The sequence below is a fragment of the Odontomachus brunneus genome, unplaced genomic scaffold, assembly GCF_010583005.1.
Source record: "Odontomachus brunneus isolate Ranch 3 - 2012 unplaced genomic scaffold, Obru_v1 Obru_scaffold_012, whole genome shotgun sequence".
In the NCBI taxonomy this organism is placed as follows: Eukaryota; Metazoa; Arthropoda; class Insecta; order Hymenoptera; family Formicidae; genus Odontomachus; species Odontomachus brunneus.
The window spans coordinates 1,033,667-1,051,479 of NW_022639462.1; the positions used below are offsets into that span (position 1 = coordinate 1,033,667).

General features: G+C 39.0%; 2 protein-coding genes across 9 annotated transcripts in view; both read left to right on the forward strand.

The window, feature by feature from the left end:
* The window catches only part of LOC116840901 (glucose dehydrogenase [FAD, quinone]-like), a 24,905-nt gene extending 20,246 nt beyond the window's left edge, over nucleotides 1-4,659 (forward strand). For all 8 annotated transcript variants that reach the window (XM_032808229.1, XM_032808235.1, XM_032808236.1 and 5 more), the window contains one exon: nucleotides 2,271-4,659. In XM_032808229.1, coding sequence (XP_032664120.1) covers nucleotides 2,304-4,160 — 1,857 coding nt within the window. In that variant the 5' untranslated portion in view covers nucleotides 2,271-2,303 and the 3' untranslated portion in view covers nucleotides 4,161-4,659. The remainder of the gene's footprint in view (nucleotides 1-2,270) is intronic.
* Nucleotides 4,660-5,875: 1,216 nt separating this feature from the next.
* Nucleotides 5,876-17,813, forward strand: part of LOC116840902 (proton-coupled amino acid transporter-like protein pathetic) — a 27,794-nt gene continuing 15,856 nt past the window's right edge. Inside the window, exon 1 of the mRNA XM_032808238.1 lies at nucleotides 5,876-6,775. Coding sequence (XP_032664129.1) covers nucleotides 6,722-6,775 — 54 coding nt within the window. The 5' untranslated portion in view covers nucleotides 5,876-6,721. The remainder of the gene's footprint in view (nucleotides 6,776-17,813) is intronic.

A 17,813-nucleotide genomic window follows, 5' to 3' on the forward strand; every position in this document is an offset into this window, starting at 1 on the left:
TGCATAGGTTTGGCTATTTGGGTACTACTGTGTCCAAAAAGTAAGACCAATTTTCAAGTTAAATTACGCGGGTATATCGAATGTCAGAAATATTTTTTTTTTAAATTGGTAGAACTGTGACAGACATCTGTGTCAAATTATGCGTTGTTTGCGTGAAGCTATTCGCAAAAAGAGGCCGGAATTGTGGAAAGACAACTCTTGGTTTTGGCACCATGATAATGCGCCATTTCACACTGCATTGGTTCTTCGAGACCATTTCGCTAAAAATTCGACCCATATCGTTCCACAACCACCATATTCACCTGATTTAGCACCGTGTGACTTCTGGCTATTCTCTAAACTCAAAAGACCGCTCCGGGGACACCGTTTTGACTCGATTGAAGAGATACAAGCTGAATCGAAGAAAGCTTTGAAAGGCCATTCCGGAAATCGACTTTAACAACTGTTTCGAAGGTTGGAAAAAACGTTGACATAAGTGTATTGTGTCTGAGGGGGATTACTTTGAAGGCGACGAAATAGATTTGGAATAATAAATAAAGATTAAAAAAAAAAAATTTAAATTGGTCTTCCTTTTTGGACATAGTAGTGTATATATATGTATATATATATATATATATATATATATATATTATATATATATATATATATATATATATATTATATATATATATATATATATATATATATATATATTTATATATATACTGGGTGATCGGAAATTACCGCATTCGGAGTACAGGACATGATACTTTATGCTAAAACAAACAACTTTTTATTATATATATATATATATATCAACGTCATAATAATCCGTAATACTTAGTTATATTTGGAGAACAAATGGAAAGTTTTCTTCTTCGTTAATGCGACGCAGAAGCATCGGCGAGCGAGTTTCATATTACTTGCGATATCATGCGCACAGCAAAGTCTAAATCATAAAAGCGATATCAGTTTACCGTCGCAAAAAACGCTTAAGTTTTAGTTTTTTTTCTTTTTATTGTGACTTACGAGATCAAATCTCCTTGACATGTCAGAATTTGGGAAATTTCATACAATTTTAAGTAGAACGCTCAGAACTGTTAAGGGAGATCTATCTAATTTTCCTATCTCTCTTATTGTCTGATTATTTCAAGTAAAAATGTAGTATAATACGATATATATGTGTGTGTACGATATATGCGATATGTGTGTGTGTGTGTGTGTGTGTGTGTGTGTGTGTGTGTGTGTGTGTGTGTGTGTGTGTGTCTAAAAATGAAGAAAGAACAAGTCACTATTGTGCAGTATATCTTGTATAATTAATCGCCCTAATCTTTAATACGAAGTATAGCAAAATTGATTATAAATTTACAAATGATTATTGCTAAACAATCGGTATTAGTAATTAATGCTATTTTCAATGTATCAGCAAACATTAAATTAGCTTCATATATAATAATTATTATATTTTAATTTATTCTGAATATTATAAGAATATTTCGCAACATCTGCTGCGAAATATGTATTTTTAAAACATAAAAGTTAAAATATAAGCAACATATATTAATAGAAGTGACCTGATCAGAATAACTTGAAGAGAATACAAAATTTTGGCTTAAGAGATAGTTATGATGATAACTCTTTAATGAAGATCTTGAAAGGAAATGAAATTTAATTATAATGGTCATTTATTATAATGAAATTTAATTTTAATTATATTTTTTCTATGGCTTTAATATGGTATAATGGTTTTCTAACAGATTTTAAGTTTGGAATGTATGGGTTTGGAGTTTATGGGTTGAGGATTCAAAGGACTTGGTTTGGTTGGTTTACTATTTATGGTTTATGTGGTCTCTATTTATGGTTGTGGTTCTACGTAGATAAGATTTATAATTTACGTTATTTTAATTTGCGATGGGAATTATGTGATTTTAAACCTTCTTACCACGTATACCTCATAAATGTGACGTGATACGAATTTTTCTGGAACGGATTCTATTTCTATTCAGCACGTCAAAATATATAAGAAACAGTTGATCTTCCTTCCGGAACAAAATATTTTTTTTATTCAGTAGTCCTGTGTAATTAATTCAGTCGACGAAAAATCTCAAGACGTACAAGTCGAGACCACGTTCATATTAAACATGGGGTGCAATAAGACATACATAGACATACATAGTCATAAGTCGGTAAAACTATTACGGTGTAATAGTATAGTCATAAGTCGGTGTGAAATTAGATATGCTATATTAATAATTCTCGAAAATAATCACGATAATTCTTTCTTTTACAAGACTAAGTGGAGCAGACGTACGTGCAACTGAACCATGGAGACATGTATGGCTGATGTCTGTGCAGCTGCTGTGAGTGGATCTCCCGTGCCCGTTTTCTTACAACTAATACAAACGCTTTTGACGGCGCAATGCAGTTTAAACAACAGCAAGAATTACCCACCTGACCGCTCCGAAGAGATCGCAGGATCCAACATCGAATTCGACTTCGTGATAGTGGGTGCCGGAAGTGCTGGATCCGTGATGGCTCATCGTTTAACCGAGATCGATAACTGGAAGGTACTACTAATCGAAGCCGGTGAAGACCCTTCGGCTTCCAGCGATATTCCCGCGCTCTTCATGAATTTGTTAAAAACGCCAGAGGATTACGCTTACGACGTCGAGCCTGAGAAATTCGCTTGCCATGGTACGACGACCGGCCTGTGCAAATGGGGAAAGGGCAAGGCCCTTGGTGGCAGTTCCACGATAAATGGCATGATTTACATTGAGGGCACCGACGAGGACTACAACGAGTGGCATCGGATGGGTAACAAGGGCTGGAGCTATGAAGATGTTTTGCCATACTTCAGGAAATTTCAGAACTGCCAAGAGGCGCGTCCCGGCTGCGCTCAGCAAGGGCCGCTGGATATTAGATATTTCAACTACACCAAGACGTTGGCACACAATATATTCAGGGAGGGGCTCCGCGAGTTGAACGTGCCTAATCTGGATATGTTGAATGCCGGGAAGTTCATCGGATTTGGTACAACTCAAGCGACGGCGGCGAATAGCCACAGGATGAGCACAGCGAAAGCTTTCTTGTCGCCGATCAAGGACAGAAAGAATTTGTACGTGATGAAGTCTACTCGAGCAGATGCCGTTCTCATGGACGGCAATCGGGCGGTCGGGGTACGCATGACCTTAAAGGACGGCAGATCGATCAACGTAAAAGCGTCGAAGGAGGTGATCCTTTCCGCCGGCAGTATCGGCAGTCCACATCTGCTGATGCTCTCTGGCATCGGACCTAAGCAGCATCTACGTGAGATGGGGATAAACACCATCGTCGATCTGCCGGTCGGTAAAAATCTTCAGGACCATATTACCTGGCTAGGCTTTTATATAAAGTACAAAGATGCGGACGCTATACCGATTACACCAACGTTCCTTTTGGACGAAGCTTACCAATATCTAATGCATGACCAAGGTTTTTTCGCGAGCACGAAGATAGATTACGTCGGTTTCATCAACGTGACTGATCCGAACGCCAAGTATCCTGACATTCAGTTCCATCACGCTTTCATGCAGCAGTGGATGCAGCCAATACATGCACAACTATTGCGCCAATTTTACATACACGATGACATAGTGAATGATATAAGTGGCACGCTGATGGACAATAGCTTAATGACAATTATCTCGTCTCTATTGAAGCCAAAGAGCTTGGGCGAGATACAACTACGTAGCAAGAATCCGGCGGATCGTGTCAAGATTTACGCGAATTACTTCTCCGAGCAAGAGGACATTGAAACGATGTTCAAGTCCTTGGACTTCATAAAGAAAGTGTTGAAAACAGAGGCGTTCAAGCGATACGATGCGAAGCTGCATCATATAGATATTGCAGGTTGCCGACACACCAAACCCGATTCCGAAGAGTACTGGAGGTGCAACTTGCGGCACTTGTGTGTAACGCTTTACCACCCCGTTGGAACGGCCAAAATGGGTCCTCAGAATGATCCCACAGCCGTCGTGGACGCTCGATTGAGAGTTCACGGAGTGCAAGGTCTCAGAGTCATCGATGCATCTATCATGCCAAAGATCACTAGCGGAAATACAAATGCACCTACGATAATGATAGCAGAGAAAGGCGCGGATATGATCAAGGAAGATTACATGAAAAACAAGGACGAACTGTAGAAGAAGTTACTTACATTTTTATTGTGATTATTCTTATATTTTGGTTTCGTTCTTATATTTTGGTTTCTGTTAACTCTTACAAGGGCATTGGTTCATATATAGACCACTTACATTATGGCAGTTTTATTATCGTTACTTTTACAATTTGATCATAATAATAATCATACATATTTATTTTTCTAAATTCTAAATACTTCTCCTTCAAGTTTTATTAATATTTTTATTTTTTATAATAATTATAATAATTATTGTGAAGAAATAAAGTTAAAAAATAACGTTTTATCATTTTAACTCGTTCCTGACGATACAAATGAAGATAGGAAGCTACAAAAAATTACTGAATATTCTTGATACCTTCTACTATTACATATAATTTTTGCAAATTTTTTTGCATTTTTAATTTTTTATAAATAAGTAAATATTTAATAATTGTATATTTTTGCGAAAAAAACAAGAAATGTAGACTTTTTGCTCAAAATATATTGAACAAGTATTACAAGTTGAGTTTTTTATTTTGAAAATCATGGTAGATATAAATAATATATATTGAGATAAAAATTTAAAAATTCCGTAATATTTTGCGATATTCGCAATAATTGAGATATTAATTTAAAAAATATAAAAAGATATAAAAAAACAAAAGAAGCTAGATTAGTCACGCCGTTAGTTCTGGGTAACGCTAAAAGGATTACATAAATAATAAATAAATAGAACATTAAAATAAATATATAATAAATAATATAAAATAAAAATAAATAAAATAATAAAAATAGTAAATAATAAATAAGAAATAAATTTGCGATCCAAAGGGTTTACGAAAAATTCATATCTTTAAAGTTTTGTCATTTACAGCAAATATTGGATTCGTTATATTGAAAATATAGCGAATTCGCTATTTTAAAAATCTGATATCAAATTCGTAATTAGTGACCCAAAAAATCTATAAATAATAAGATTGTTGCGAAAAATTAATTTTTATAATTTTTTTTTCATTGACAGCAGCTATTTTGGATCCACTATATTGAATTTTTCGAATCTAACTTCAGATTCGTAATTAGTGACCAGAAAAACAGAAATATATGTTTTCATAAAAATCCACTGAGTCTAATTCTAATTGTGTCTCTAAAAGTATTAAAAGCAAGGTTAATTTGGTTATGAATAAAATCCAATAAGCAAATGTAAGGTTTTAAGCTTATGTCCGATTTTACCAACGTCGATTAAATCTTAATTTAAATTGTTTTCAAAGATTAAGACAACACAGATTAACTCAGATTAAGACAGATTAACTCAGATTAAGACAAATCAATGTTGCGAAACTATTAATAAACAGTTATAATTGTATTATTCATCACTTCGTGTTATTTATTTCTACGATTTTACTTAATGGTAAAACTATGCGAAGGACACACTGATAATACTACAATGAAATATAGTTCAATGCATTCAACAGGTGTATGATCAAGTATTTCCCGAACGTATGTTACCATAAAAAGTTATTAAAAGACGTTCTCGAGCAGAGGGTAGGTAGTGGGGGTAGGCAGAGGGGGGAACGTCGTCGTTGCGAAGAAGGGTAGGGGAATCCCGCGAAGCGACTCGGCTCGCGAGAAGGTTGTCGAGCGCGTTCCTGTCCCGCGGTGGGGAGGGCGTCGAAAGGGACGAAGAGGGTACGCTCATCGGGAGAGTGGGAGAACTGGAGGAATACTGCAAGACGGCCGACAGCGTCGCGCACCGTCATTCTCGTGCGAGTCTCTACGGTGCTCGCGATCCTACGCGCCAGGTTACTCAGGCTCGAGAACGAATTCCTGCACACACATCATTGGAAAGTTTCGAGTTCCTCTTCTTCTTCCCGCCGATCTGTCTTCGAATTCTATCAATAACATCTCCCACCATCTCCGGTCATCCCCATCGTTGCGTTTCTCATTGATAGGAAACCTCTGTCAAGCGCCCTTCGAGATCCTCAAAGGTGACCTCCACCGTCGATCCCCTCGGCTCTCCCTCACCGATTATCTTTTCTCCCTTCCCCCTCTCCTACCTGCCCGTCGACCAACTGCCCCCACCCTCCTGGTCGACTGCCCCTTCTCCACTGTGGGGAGAGACTTCCACACCACAGTGTATACCTTGCGGCACTCTCGGAGGGAAGTTGATGCTAAGAGAGAGAGATCAGTGTGACACCACGCTCGTCGGAGGGACGAGCCCTTACATGAATTACAAGTTTGTGCGCACGAGGCTTGCACAATATTTTCCGCACAGTATTCGGTGCACATATATTGAGTGTGAAAGCGCGTCGATACAATTATCCTTCCACGCGTGAACACATTCACGCGCGTACACAAACACATCGGGCGTTGGATATTTCCCGTTGGGAGCCGGCTTGATAGTGAAACCACGGAGTACGCCTCTTCATCTCGCCCTCGACGTCGGACGGAACAGGAGGAATCGTATATACATAAGTATATACAGCTATATACATATATTTATATACGTCTGTTTGCATCCTTCGAATTAGAGGCCTTCAACCGACCAACGCATTGACTGCAACCGACAATCGCCAGTTCATCGAGATGTCGCATAACACGAAGGTTCTCACAGCGGCGGTGCACGGCGGCAAAAATCAGGTGAGTAACCCTCTATTAATAGAGTAGTTGTCGAAAGTAGCTGCGCACGATCGCATTTTTCTAACTGATCAAATGGCAGAGAAGCAACGCGCTATTTTCCATAAAAAAAAAGAAGAGGAAAAAATAGGAAAAGCTTCAAAATGAATGGCGAAAAGTAGCTCAGGAAATGATTAATTAGGCTTCCGTTCGCGCTTGATCGTCGGGGCTACCTTTGCCCGCGCGAAGGAATTATCTCACGGCGTGCCAGAGAATTAATCGCAAAGGCAACGCGACAAAGATTGTGCTTTACAGATCATAATGTATTCCGAGACTCGTTTCTGCGAAAATAAAAAAAGAGGACTCCGCGACTCAAGGCTGCGAACGTTATAAATTACTTCGTACCGTTTATCTATGGACACAAAGCGTATTTACATAGAGTAACGTTCTCTCGACACGTGTTCTGCATGAATAAAGCATTCTTTGGGAACATGATTTTGGAAATTTTTGTATCGCGCTCATCTCACGTATCCTTTTGCCCCGCGTTGGAACTTCGGCTGACCTTTGGAGTTTGAACGTTGCGCTGTGCGCGACGCTTGGCGCCACGAACTATGAATTTCAATTGCTAATTCTAAGAGATATGATAAGACCTATTTAAGTGCTTCATGACCGTCGTATACGTTTCTCGTTTGGACGTGCATGCATGCGATCGCCACGTGGCTGTCTACGGTCGCGCGTAAATGAGAACCATCGCCGACCCGGCGCGGCGTCACGAGCCCACAACAGACTTAATGTTACGCATTAATATCGCGGCTCTCTGTGTCTACCATACAATGGTATAATATGCTAAAGTGTGTCGCGTGAAGCCGACGGGAGCGCGCCGGGGCAGGCAGCAAAATTCAACGCGCGAAATGCACTTCGCGTGAAGCCCAAATTAGACTTAGCGATTGTCGATTGATAATTGGTGATTGGCAATTCATTTTCAGTCAATTGAAGCAAAACGGCTACTGATTGCTCTGATTGATTGAACACTAATCGGCAATCGCTACGCTGAGAGAAATCATCCGATAAAAATTAAACAAACGGCTTTCTGATCAAATTTCGATCAATTTTTATGTCTGTTTAGGATATCCGATTAAATTTTATCGAACACTTCTAATCATAATAGTATTTCATTAAAAAGTTATGAACCGATATTTCTTATTGGATGTTTCTTGATATAAAAAATCATCGGTATTTTAATCGGAAATTAATCGTTTGTTAATTTGTTACCAAATAATTTCTCTCAGTGTGGTCTGATTCGGACTTTACAAGCGCGCGCATGCGCTTCTCTCCGCAAGACTTACCTACGTTGGTGCGCAACGCATGACGACCGCATAATTACGCGAGCGCACTTGTAAAAAGAATTTGTCGTGCGATATTGTGCGGTTACTGCGCGGTTATTCCTTATCGTCATTTTGCGCGAGCCCACTTCCGTACAACTATCGAAGTTAACATTCGAGTATCGCGTTAAATAACGCTCGACGAAATTACTTCTTTGAATAAATCAGTCGAGGAAAGAGCATCAATGCCCGGATGCGTACCTAATTCTGGACAGTCTTATTGTTCTGATCCTTTTTTTAATACGAATATTTAAACTTTCAATGTAAAATATATGTACATACATTTTACATTGAAGATTCAAATATTCGTATTTAAAGACCAAAACGATAAGAACGCTCAGAATTGGCTATGCTTCTGGGAATTGATACTTTAATCTTGCTTAGCATTGAATTGATATACAAAACGATGTAAAGAGCGTTTTTATACATCGTCGGCCAATTTAGGAAACTTCCAAACTCATAAAGTTCCACTTTGATGGATTTCTCGACGTTACAGAATCTCGAGACAAGTCGCACGAAATAAACGTTCCGATTTCGTCAGAAATTGCAATTGGGAGGTTTCCTGATTTGGCCGGCGATGTTTTGACGTATAATATCATTGATTGTGATATTGATAAATTTAATTGTATCTTGAGAACACACAGTGCGCGATAAACCATAACGTACAAGGTTCATATTTTTTTCATTCGCCAGCTGTATACAACACTGGTGAAACATTCGAAGACATTTCTATCGTTGCTCTTATCATTATGTGCTATATTATGAGGGGCGCCGCGTTTCCCGCGTTACGCGATACTATTCGATCGATAATTTCGTTATGATGACGAGTGACGCGGAGAGACGGAAACAGTTTTTTCGCGAAACGCACGCGATGCGTAACACTCTCCGGCAATTAACGATAACTGTTTTCTTCTTGTTGATGTAGCCGAGCGATGTAATCGCTCGCACTTGAATCATCCAATTGCGACAAGTCGTGCAATAAAAAATTCCCCCATTCCGTAGTATGCATCATCGCGCACGGTTACATTCTTTGAATTAACCAACACATGTACAATGCGATACGGAATGCGTCACCAATTATCACAAATTATTTCCGAGTTAATGAACTTTTATTACCAGTCTGGAAATCTATATCAAGGTCTCATAAGATACACTCACCGTTTATTAATAGGTTTCGTTCGTTTTAACTTGAAGCCTGACTGTGTTCCGTTATCGCGAGGTGATAAACGCGCCGGATATAACGCGTCTCCTTGAAAAAAAAAAAAAATTGGTACCTGTACAAGAAACCGTGTGATAACACGTTCATAGAAACCGTCCGGTTTCGTCTAGGTAAACTCTTGCGCGCGAACTCGTGATCTCTTTTTCTCTCTTTGTCTGGTAAAACGGGATATAATTCTTTTTTTAGCGTGCACCAAGTTTTTTTTTATAGCTCGGCGCTTTTGGCGGACGCGAAAGTCGGCCGCGGCGTAAAAGTGTATTTTTGGCCGGTAACCTTCGCTAATCGCGCCGAGTTATTTAAGATACAATATATTTACTTTTCCGCGATTAGCTGTCAACATGGTGAATTTCAAATCGCAGCACTTGGACATGCGCTGTTTCCACCTGATCGGCGATTCGACGTAACGAAACTGCGCGATGTACTCAAACGAACGCGAAATTTCTAATATACTAAGAGAAATAAACCAATAAAAAAAATATACGGATCTGATCAAATTCCGATCGATTTTGGTATCTGATGAGAGTATCCGATTCTAAATTCTAAAACTCTAAACATAAAAATGTTAAATGAATCCTAAACATGGATAAATTTTACCCAGCGCATTTTCATTTCCTCGTAACTTCCGTAAGAATAATCAAAATTCGATGATCTTTTTAGCAGCGTAGGAAACATCAAGGAATGTGAATTTAATTAATGTTTTTATAATTTAATAAAGTTAAAAAAAATTATAATGAAAAAACACGAAACACATGATTTTAAGAACGATAATGTTTGAAAAATTGGTCTAAGTAAATTTTAGGGTTTAGGATTCTAGAGTTGAATTCAATCGGATACTTCTATAATATAATGACTATATAATGGCATTTCGTCAAATAAATCGATTAAAAAATTAATATCAATTCTAAAGGACGATAGGAGCCAAATATGCTGGTGTTAACGTTAATAATTTAAATACAAATAGTCAATTAATAAAATTTAAATACAATAGTCAACTAATAAATAAAATAAAAATAAAGAATCAAAAAATTTATTCTTGTGCAACGTTTCATTTTTTGATTCTTTACTTTTATTTATTTTATTTATTAATTGACTATTTGTATTTAAATTATTAACGTTAACACCAGCGTATTTGGCTCCTATCGTCCTTTAGAATTGACATTGATATATAAATCCTTTGAGCCGTTTTAATATAATTTGTCTGATAGTTTAGAAAAATTAACCGATATTTCTTGATCGTAAAAGATTTTGAAACATAAAAATTTATCGGTACTTGATCGGGAAATATTTGTTGGTTCACTTCCCATCGGATAATTTCTCGCGGCAGTGTAATCGTATTGTCGGCATCGTTACTTATTTTGGCATTGTCGCTCGATATCGATTTCAACTGATCGAACACGAGATCATCGAGGCGATTTCTTTTCGCCCACTGCGACTCACGAGGCGACGAAAGTCGCTCCTTTATCGTTTCTCCAATCGGACCTCCAGTTTCTACCGTGACCCCGATCGATCGCCGGCGACGAGGATAGTTTTGCTCGAGGCTCAGCGGCCGTGCGTTGACTTTGCATCGGCGATCGATGCCACGCGGTGAACAAACCGCGCGGGTAGAGACAGCCGTCTCGTCGCAACGTGGGTTAAATTTAACCCGCGCACGGATACCCGCACAGCTATTTCTCACTGTGCGCGCGAATCGCGCAGGCAATCCGGGTGGGGGATCGTGTATTCCAGCGAATTGCTATCATTTATCGTGCTTAGACTCGTAAACTTGCACGTCAGATCGTCGCGAGTCGAGACGAGATCGCAAAATTAATTATCATTTTTATTAACGTATCGCTTGCGTGCCATCATAACTTGCCCCACGGCAGTCGGGACGATTCGCGAGATGCGGTCAGAGAGATGGGCCTTGAGAATTCGCTTCGGGGAACTGCTGTATCGCTAATAGAAGATTTCTCCGTCGTAGGAGAGAATTTTGTAGGAACCGGTATTTCTCTACGAAAGAGCCGCTTCTATCGGCTCTCACGATGCGTCCCACCTGACTCTCAATTTGCTTTCCCTTGGTTTCGCGCCGAAAACCATCGGCTCGCCTTTGTTTCATAACTGAGACGTAATTTCTCAGGTTAAACGAACGACCGAGCGACCGCCTTCTGCTTCCAAATAGTGGTCTAGGTCTACGCTCGGTCAGTCGTAACGTCAGGCATAACATGTCTAACAACGATAGCACGTCGCACGGGTGCGGGTGCACTACGTCATGGAAATTTCCTCAACGGATTCCTCTCTCTCTCTCTCTCTCTCTCTCTTTCCCTCCCTCTTTCTCTCTACCTATCTCCCCATCTCCCCTTCGTCCCTCCTCGCACTCTTTTTCTTTCCTTTTGCGTTTCCCCTTCTTCCTTCCGTTCTTTTCCCCTCTTATGCTCCAACGTCCCCCCTTTCTAGTCCCCCTCCTCGTCCCGGTCGCTATTCCGAGGAGTCTGGTGCGCTCGATGCTCTTCAGCCGCTCGACGATAGCGATGACTCTGATGTGCACGATCTAACGCAGGTCCTTCCCGCCGTTCACTTCCGTCAAAGCAATTGCAAAGCGGCGTAAGCACAAACGCCGCTCATTTCCGTCCCCACGTGGAGGAAACACTCGCGCCAGGTCTGGGCGTGCGCCGACCTTGCGAGACTCGCATTTTCTCGCAACGGACGCAAATTCTCTTCCGCACGGCGGAGAACGAAACACGTCGATTAAATCGACACCACGTGCGTGCGCTTCCGTTCGGCCGGTCTGATCACCTAAAAATCGGCGATTTCTCAAATGCGAAGCTAAGGGCCTCCACACACAAATTTCGTAAGACGTACTGTAAGAATTGACCAATTACGAGTATTCATCAAAATGGCGACCTTACGACTAGACAATTCTCAACGTGATTAGTCAATTCTTACGGTACGTCTTACGTTACTGTTATGTCAAGTTGTGTGTGGAGGCTCTAACTGACGCGCGACTCGCAGCAAACATGGCCTTCTTTTTTTTTTATTAATTTAAATTCTGAAATAATCTGAATTAATCTTAAATATGCGGTCGTCAGTCTCTCATATGCATACCAGAACATTCTTTCTTCTGTTCCTTTCATCTTTCCCATATTTGCCTCAATTGGAGCATGATGTTACACTTTTAGAATACTCTAATGTCAAATCCATTCCGCGCATATTGGCGCAATTGTAATACATGAAAATGCACGGCAACAATATCTTATGTTCACTTGCGAGGGACGACGGGGAACTCCGTTATCAACGTGGTTAAATTACCTTGAATTGACATGACTCATGCGGTTTGGCGTTCTACAGCAGAAAGATGACAAATCGAGAATAAGCGAACTCTTTTTTTTTCGCTGGAACGAAAAAAGATCTGCTGAAAGGTGTCATATTTCATATCGACAATCCACGTGGTACACGTGAATCAACCATGAGACTATCAATAAGAATTCATCCATTTCACATTCGCGCACGGCAATTAAATTCGACGTTAGTCATTCGTCGCGAACGCGGTAAAACGTGCGTGTTCGTTGAAACGCTATTCAGAGCGACGAGAACACGAAGAGAGCGTTCGATCACCGTGCTCGGGGAGTTCAGTGTTCTCGCAATGTATAGAAGTCACGCTATTCCTCGAGACGCGTTGCGTGAATATACAAGATAAAACGGTGATTAGCAATTCGCGTGATTCGCATGTAAACGATGACCAATGTGGAAGAGATGATCGGCGAGACAGCAGGCTGAGACGCAGAGTTTCTTTCACTGCGGTCGCGTTATGTAAGGACCGAGCGGGATTAATCGTGAATGACGGAAGAGCTGTCGGGACTGGAGAACATGGAGGAAAACGTGGAGGCCGAGACGCGCCTCGGTCTGGCGCGAATTGTTCTGCGCATTATAAAACTATGCTTAACTGTTCGGCGTCCATTACACTCCCACCCAGTGCTCCATTGTCCTCGGTGACAAGGCATAATTGTACGAATCTGGTTCGTCCGAGCCTCGATTCGGCCGAACCACGCGACCATATTAAGAAGGTCAATGCTGTTACCAACCAGTTCAACGGTAACGCACGCACACATACGCCGGTGTTCCTCAAGTTTCCTCTCTGCGAAATACTTCAAAAAATTACACCCGCATAAATACCATAAAATTATGTCAATTTTCTGGAAACAGCTATAGTTTACAAAGAGAAATTTTATAGCAAAAATTACCATAGGATTTTGTGACCGAGTAATAAATCGACATTCTACAGTATCACTATCATTTCGTTTCATATGTGCTATTTATAAGTATCAGTCGTGGAGTATAAAAGTGGAATTTTCCTTTAGCTTACATAACCAAGAAGGGGATTTGATTTACAATTATATTCCTTAAGCATCTCGTGTGGTTTTATTCTCATTATCTAAATATCTTTGTAATCTTCTTTCACAATCTTTTTCATCTTCATTTGACTCTTACACAATCTATAGCTTCTCCCTATTTATTATGTCTAATTACGCTTTCTTATTTCATTCAACGGGTACTATATCGTCATACATAATACTCCACAAATTCTGTCATTCCCTTCAGCTGTAATAATACCTAGTTAGCTGTAATAATACCATCTTTTCTCTTCTTACCTGATCCCTTCACTGCTCTCCTTATTTCCTCTTTATCCTCTTTTTCTTTTAATTTTCTTCCATATCTTGTTAATTTTATTATTCCACTCTGTACTTTCTACTAAATCTCCATGAAGTGCTTCCTGTCTTTTTCTTCACTTTCTATATATCTCCTTCAGCTCACCGCGTTAAAGAGTTCTCCACATCCTATAACCTGCCTCTTATTCTTTGCTCTTTATCCATTTTACTTGTACAGCACCTGTCTCATTAATCCTTCTGTCATTCTTTTTCCCTATATCTTGATTTCTCATCTCATCTGATGACAATCTTTTCTCTTTATTTCTTATATCTTCTTTTTCCTCTGTCTCTTGTGTACTTCTGTTTTCTATTATTACCTACTATACATTTCCTCTATCGATAATTTCCTCTATATTACCTTACTAATTTAAGCTTGCCTGCGTTGTCTACCCTATCCTACTTGTTTCTTATAATGCTATAACCTCGATTATCTGTGCATTTTTCCGTCCTGAATTCTCCTTTCTTACCTAACGCCTTGTTTTACCTTTATACTATCTACGCACTTATTCCTACATAATTTCTTCTAACTGACCTCCCATACATAACTCAAATTAAATTAAATTAAATATTAAGATTATCCCAAAACATACATATACATTATATTAATCAAGCATCCACATACTTGCACTCTAACCAATTTGCACTTTATATATGCTACTTATATATTTTAGGAACTAAAATGTGCTATTAAAACACTTGCTATGTTTCCAATGAAATTTGATATGTTTCTAGCGAAATTTACTATGTTCCTCAGCAAGATAGACTTTATCGACGATTCCTGGTCTACTGAAAACATAATAAAATTGAAAAGAATTGATATGAAAAAGAACTATGTGTATGTGTGTGTGTGTGGTGTGTGTGTGTGTGTGTGCAATATTCAATTCGTATAACGTCCTGTGATCATGAGAGAGTACGTCACAGCATGAGATTGTACAATCACAACGGAGATGACTTTGAAATGAGACCATCGTAGATTAGACGTGGAGTAATTTATCACGGTCTCGTGTTATAAAAGCGGGAATTGTAGATTACGTTTTACTGAATGGAATTTCCAAGGCTTTCCGTATTTTCTGCACGTATCCCAGTTTGAGAAACGCTACCGTGTATAACGCGAACGCATAATTCAGGGGCAGCGATAGGAGCGAGAGCGCGATCCTCCCACGCGGGTACAGCCGTACGTAACGCATCGTTTGCCGGGATGAGGATGTGACGTTACCGTCAGATTTGTCGATTCGTTATTTCGCTGCCGCCGCCGCCGCCGCCGCCGCTGCCGCCGCCGTTACCGGCTACTTTATACGCATTATTAGGGTATGTAGATGACACACGGCGGGTCGGGAGGGCATCAATCGCATTCAGACCGGCCCCGCAATTCGCCGTTATTGCGGCATTGAAGTCACATGCTGTGCGCCGAAAGGAACGCAAAAGCCGCGACCTCTAACACGCCGCAATTTCGTCCAATAGAGAGCCCATTGTGCCGATTTACGATTCGGCACTCGCTCGTTAACGCGACTTATATTTGGACACGTTTCTTTACGGGCCTCTATTGACAGCTAAATTTTTCCTACGCAACAGTTTGACGGCGGACGAATTACTGGCGACTGAAATAGCGGCGCCAATCATCGCACTATGAATCGCACTATTGGCTCGAAGACTTTGTTCGCCGCGGTCTAATAGACGCATTAATTTGCACGACGATCTCAGCGCAACATCACGTGAAGAAAAAGTAACCAATGCCCGGACACGTATCTAATCTTGGACGTTTTTACTGTTTCGGTTTTAAATACGAATATTTAAACTTTCAACATAACATATATATATATATATATATGTGTATATATATATATATATATATATATATATATATATATATATATATATACAGGGTGAATCACACCTGACGTTAAATTCTAAAATATATCTGTTATGTTTTATATCAGAGAAAAATGTGTAAGGAATAAATCATGTGGTTAGAATATTTTCGCCAACCATAATATTTGTCTCTTCTAATCTCACTCTTCAAAAATCACTTGTTTCTCACATATTTTCCTCTAATATAAAAAAAACAACAGAGAAATTGAACAATCCAACGTTAATTGGACTCACCTTATATATATATATATATATATATATATATATTTTTTGAATATATACATACAGAATATTCACTATGATTATATTAACGATACAGTTTCAGTAGTTACAATAATCTAAAGTGACTAAAATAAGTTCTAGATACAATTGTAATCGGTTTTTTAAATAACAATAAAATGCAACGGTAAAAACTTGGAAACATTCTTCCTTTCTAAGAAAAAAAATCAAGGTTATCTTCATATTTTAATGGAACCATATCTTTTTTATCTGTAATGTCGTGAAGAGAATCGAAATAAATTTATTATTAACTTATAATGTTATCTTATTGTTACTATTTTACGGTAAAAAGAGTACAGTAAAACCACAATAAGAAATTTCAATAACATGTAACACAAGAGTGCAGAAATCAAAAGATCTTAATTGATACAATATATGATCAACTACTGCAAATGGCGGAGCTTTCTGTTGCAGAAAATGGATTACATTTCGAACGTGACTTGAACACCTAACATTATTCATTACATTGTGTTTAAAACTTTATCTTATCTTCTGTCTGTACAAAGGTAGGTTGAAAATTCGCAAAGATTTTTGCGAATGAAAGTAAAAGAATTTCTTTTTACAATGAAAACTTATTTTTATTTTTTGACATCTCTTAATTGAATGTACTTGGTCCAACGATGCTGATATACTAACACATGACAAAGACGCGTAACTTTACATATTAAGTTTTATTAGCGCTATCTTTGAGTAGGAGTTCGCATCACTTTTCATCCTGTCCTCGTATTTTAACTGTTGAAAATTGATATTAATAATATTATGAGTTACTATTAAATTTGTTTTTATCCTTTTTACAATATACGGATAAAAAGAATATGGCTCCATTTAAAACAGTAAAAACAATCTTGATTCTTTTTACGGAATAGGACGTTTTCGAAATTTTATTTTCTAATATTGTATCGTAAAAATTGTATGTTTAAAAGCTGATTGATTGCATTTAGAATTTTTCCTGTCCGAATATCGTAGCTGATTAAAAAAAAGATAGTAAATACGTTATATTAATCTATCTCTACTATATCTTGAACTGTACCTCTATCTGTACTATATCTTGAAAGTTTGGATATTTGTATTTAAGCAATGTGAATGTGCAAGATTAGATACTTATGTCTTGCGTTCTTTCTTCATTTCTAAAACTTCGATACGGCTCGACGACGACTACTTCCGCGCCGCGATTTCGCGATTATCTTTACTTTCACGATCACGTGAATTCCGCCGTGACCAATTCCGACGATTGTCGACACGCAAGACAATTATTTCGATAAACGTCGAGGAAATATTACCCGGAAAACTGATGCGTCGTCGAACGACAACTCGCGTGATTACTCAATAATATCGGAGAACATTTAACGACTGTCACGAGTCGCACTGCTTTATCTCGACGCGGGTGTTTGCTCGCGTAATCGTACATACGTATATTCTCGTCGCTAATGACACAACGACCACGCGCGATTAGTCTTCAAGGCCTTGGCCGCTTGGTTCCCCCATTTCGATATCGCTTTATCCCCACCTTCTTCCCGCCGTTGATTAAACCACCCTACGTTCGCGATTGCGATTTTGAGGTTTCCGCTTACGTTTTGCCGTCATCGCAATCGCAGACGCGGTCTCGTGCATCGACAGGTCATCGTCACGTGCTC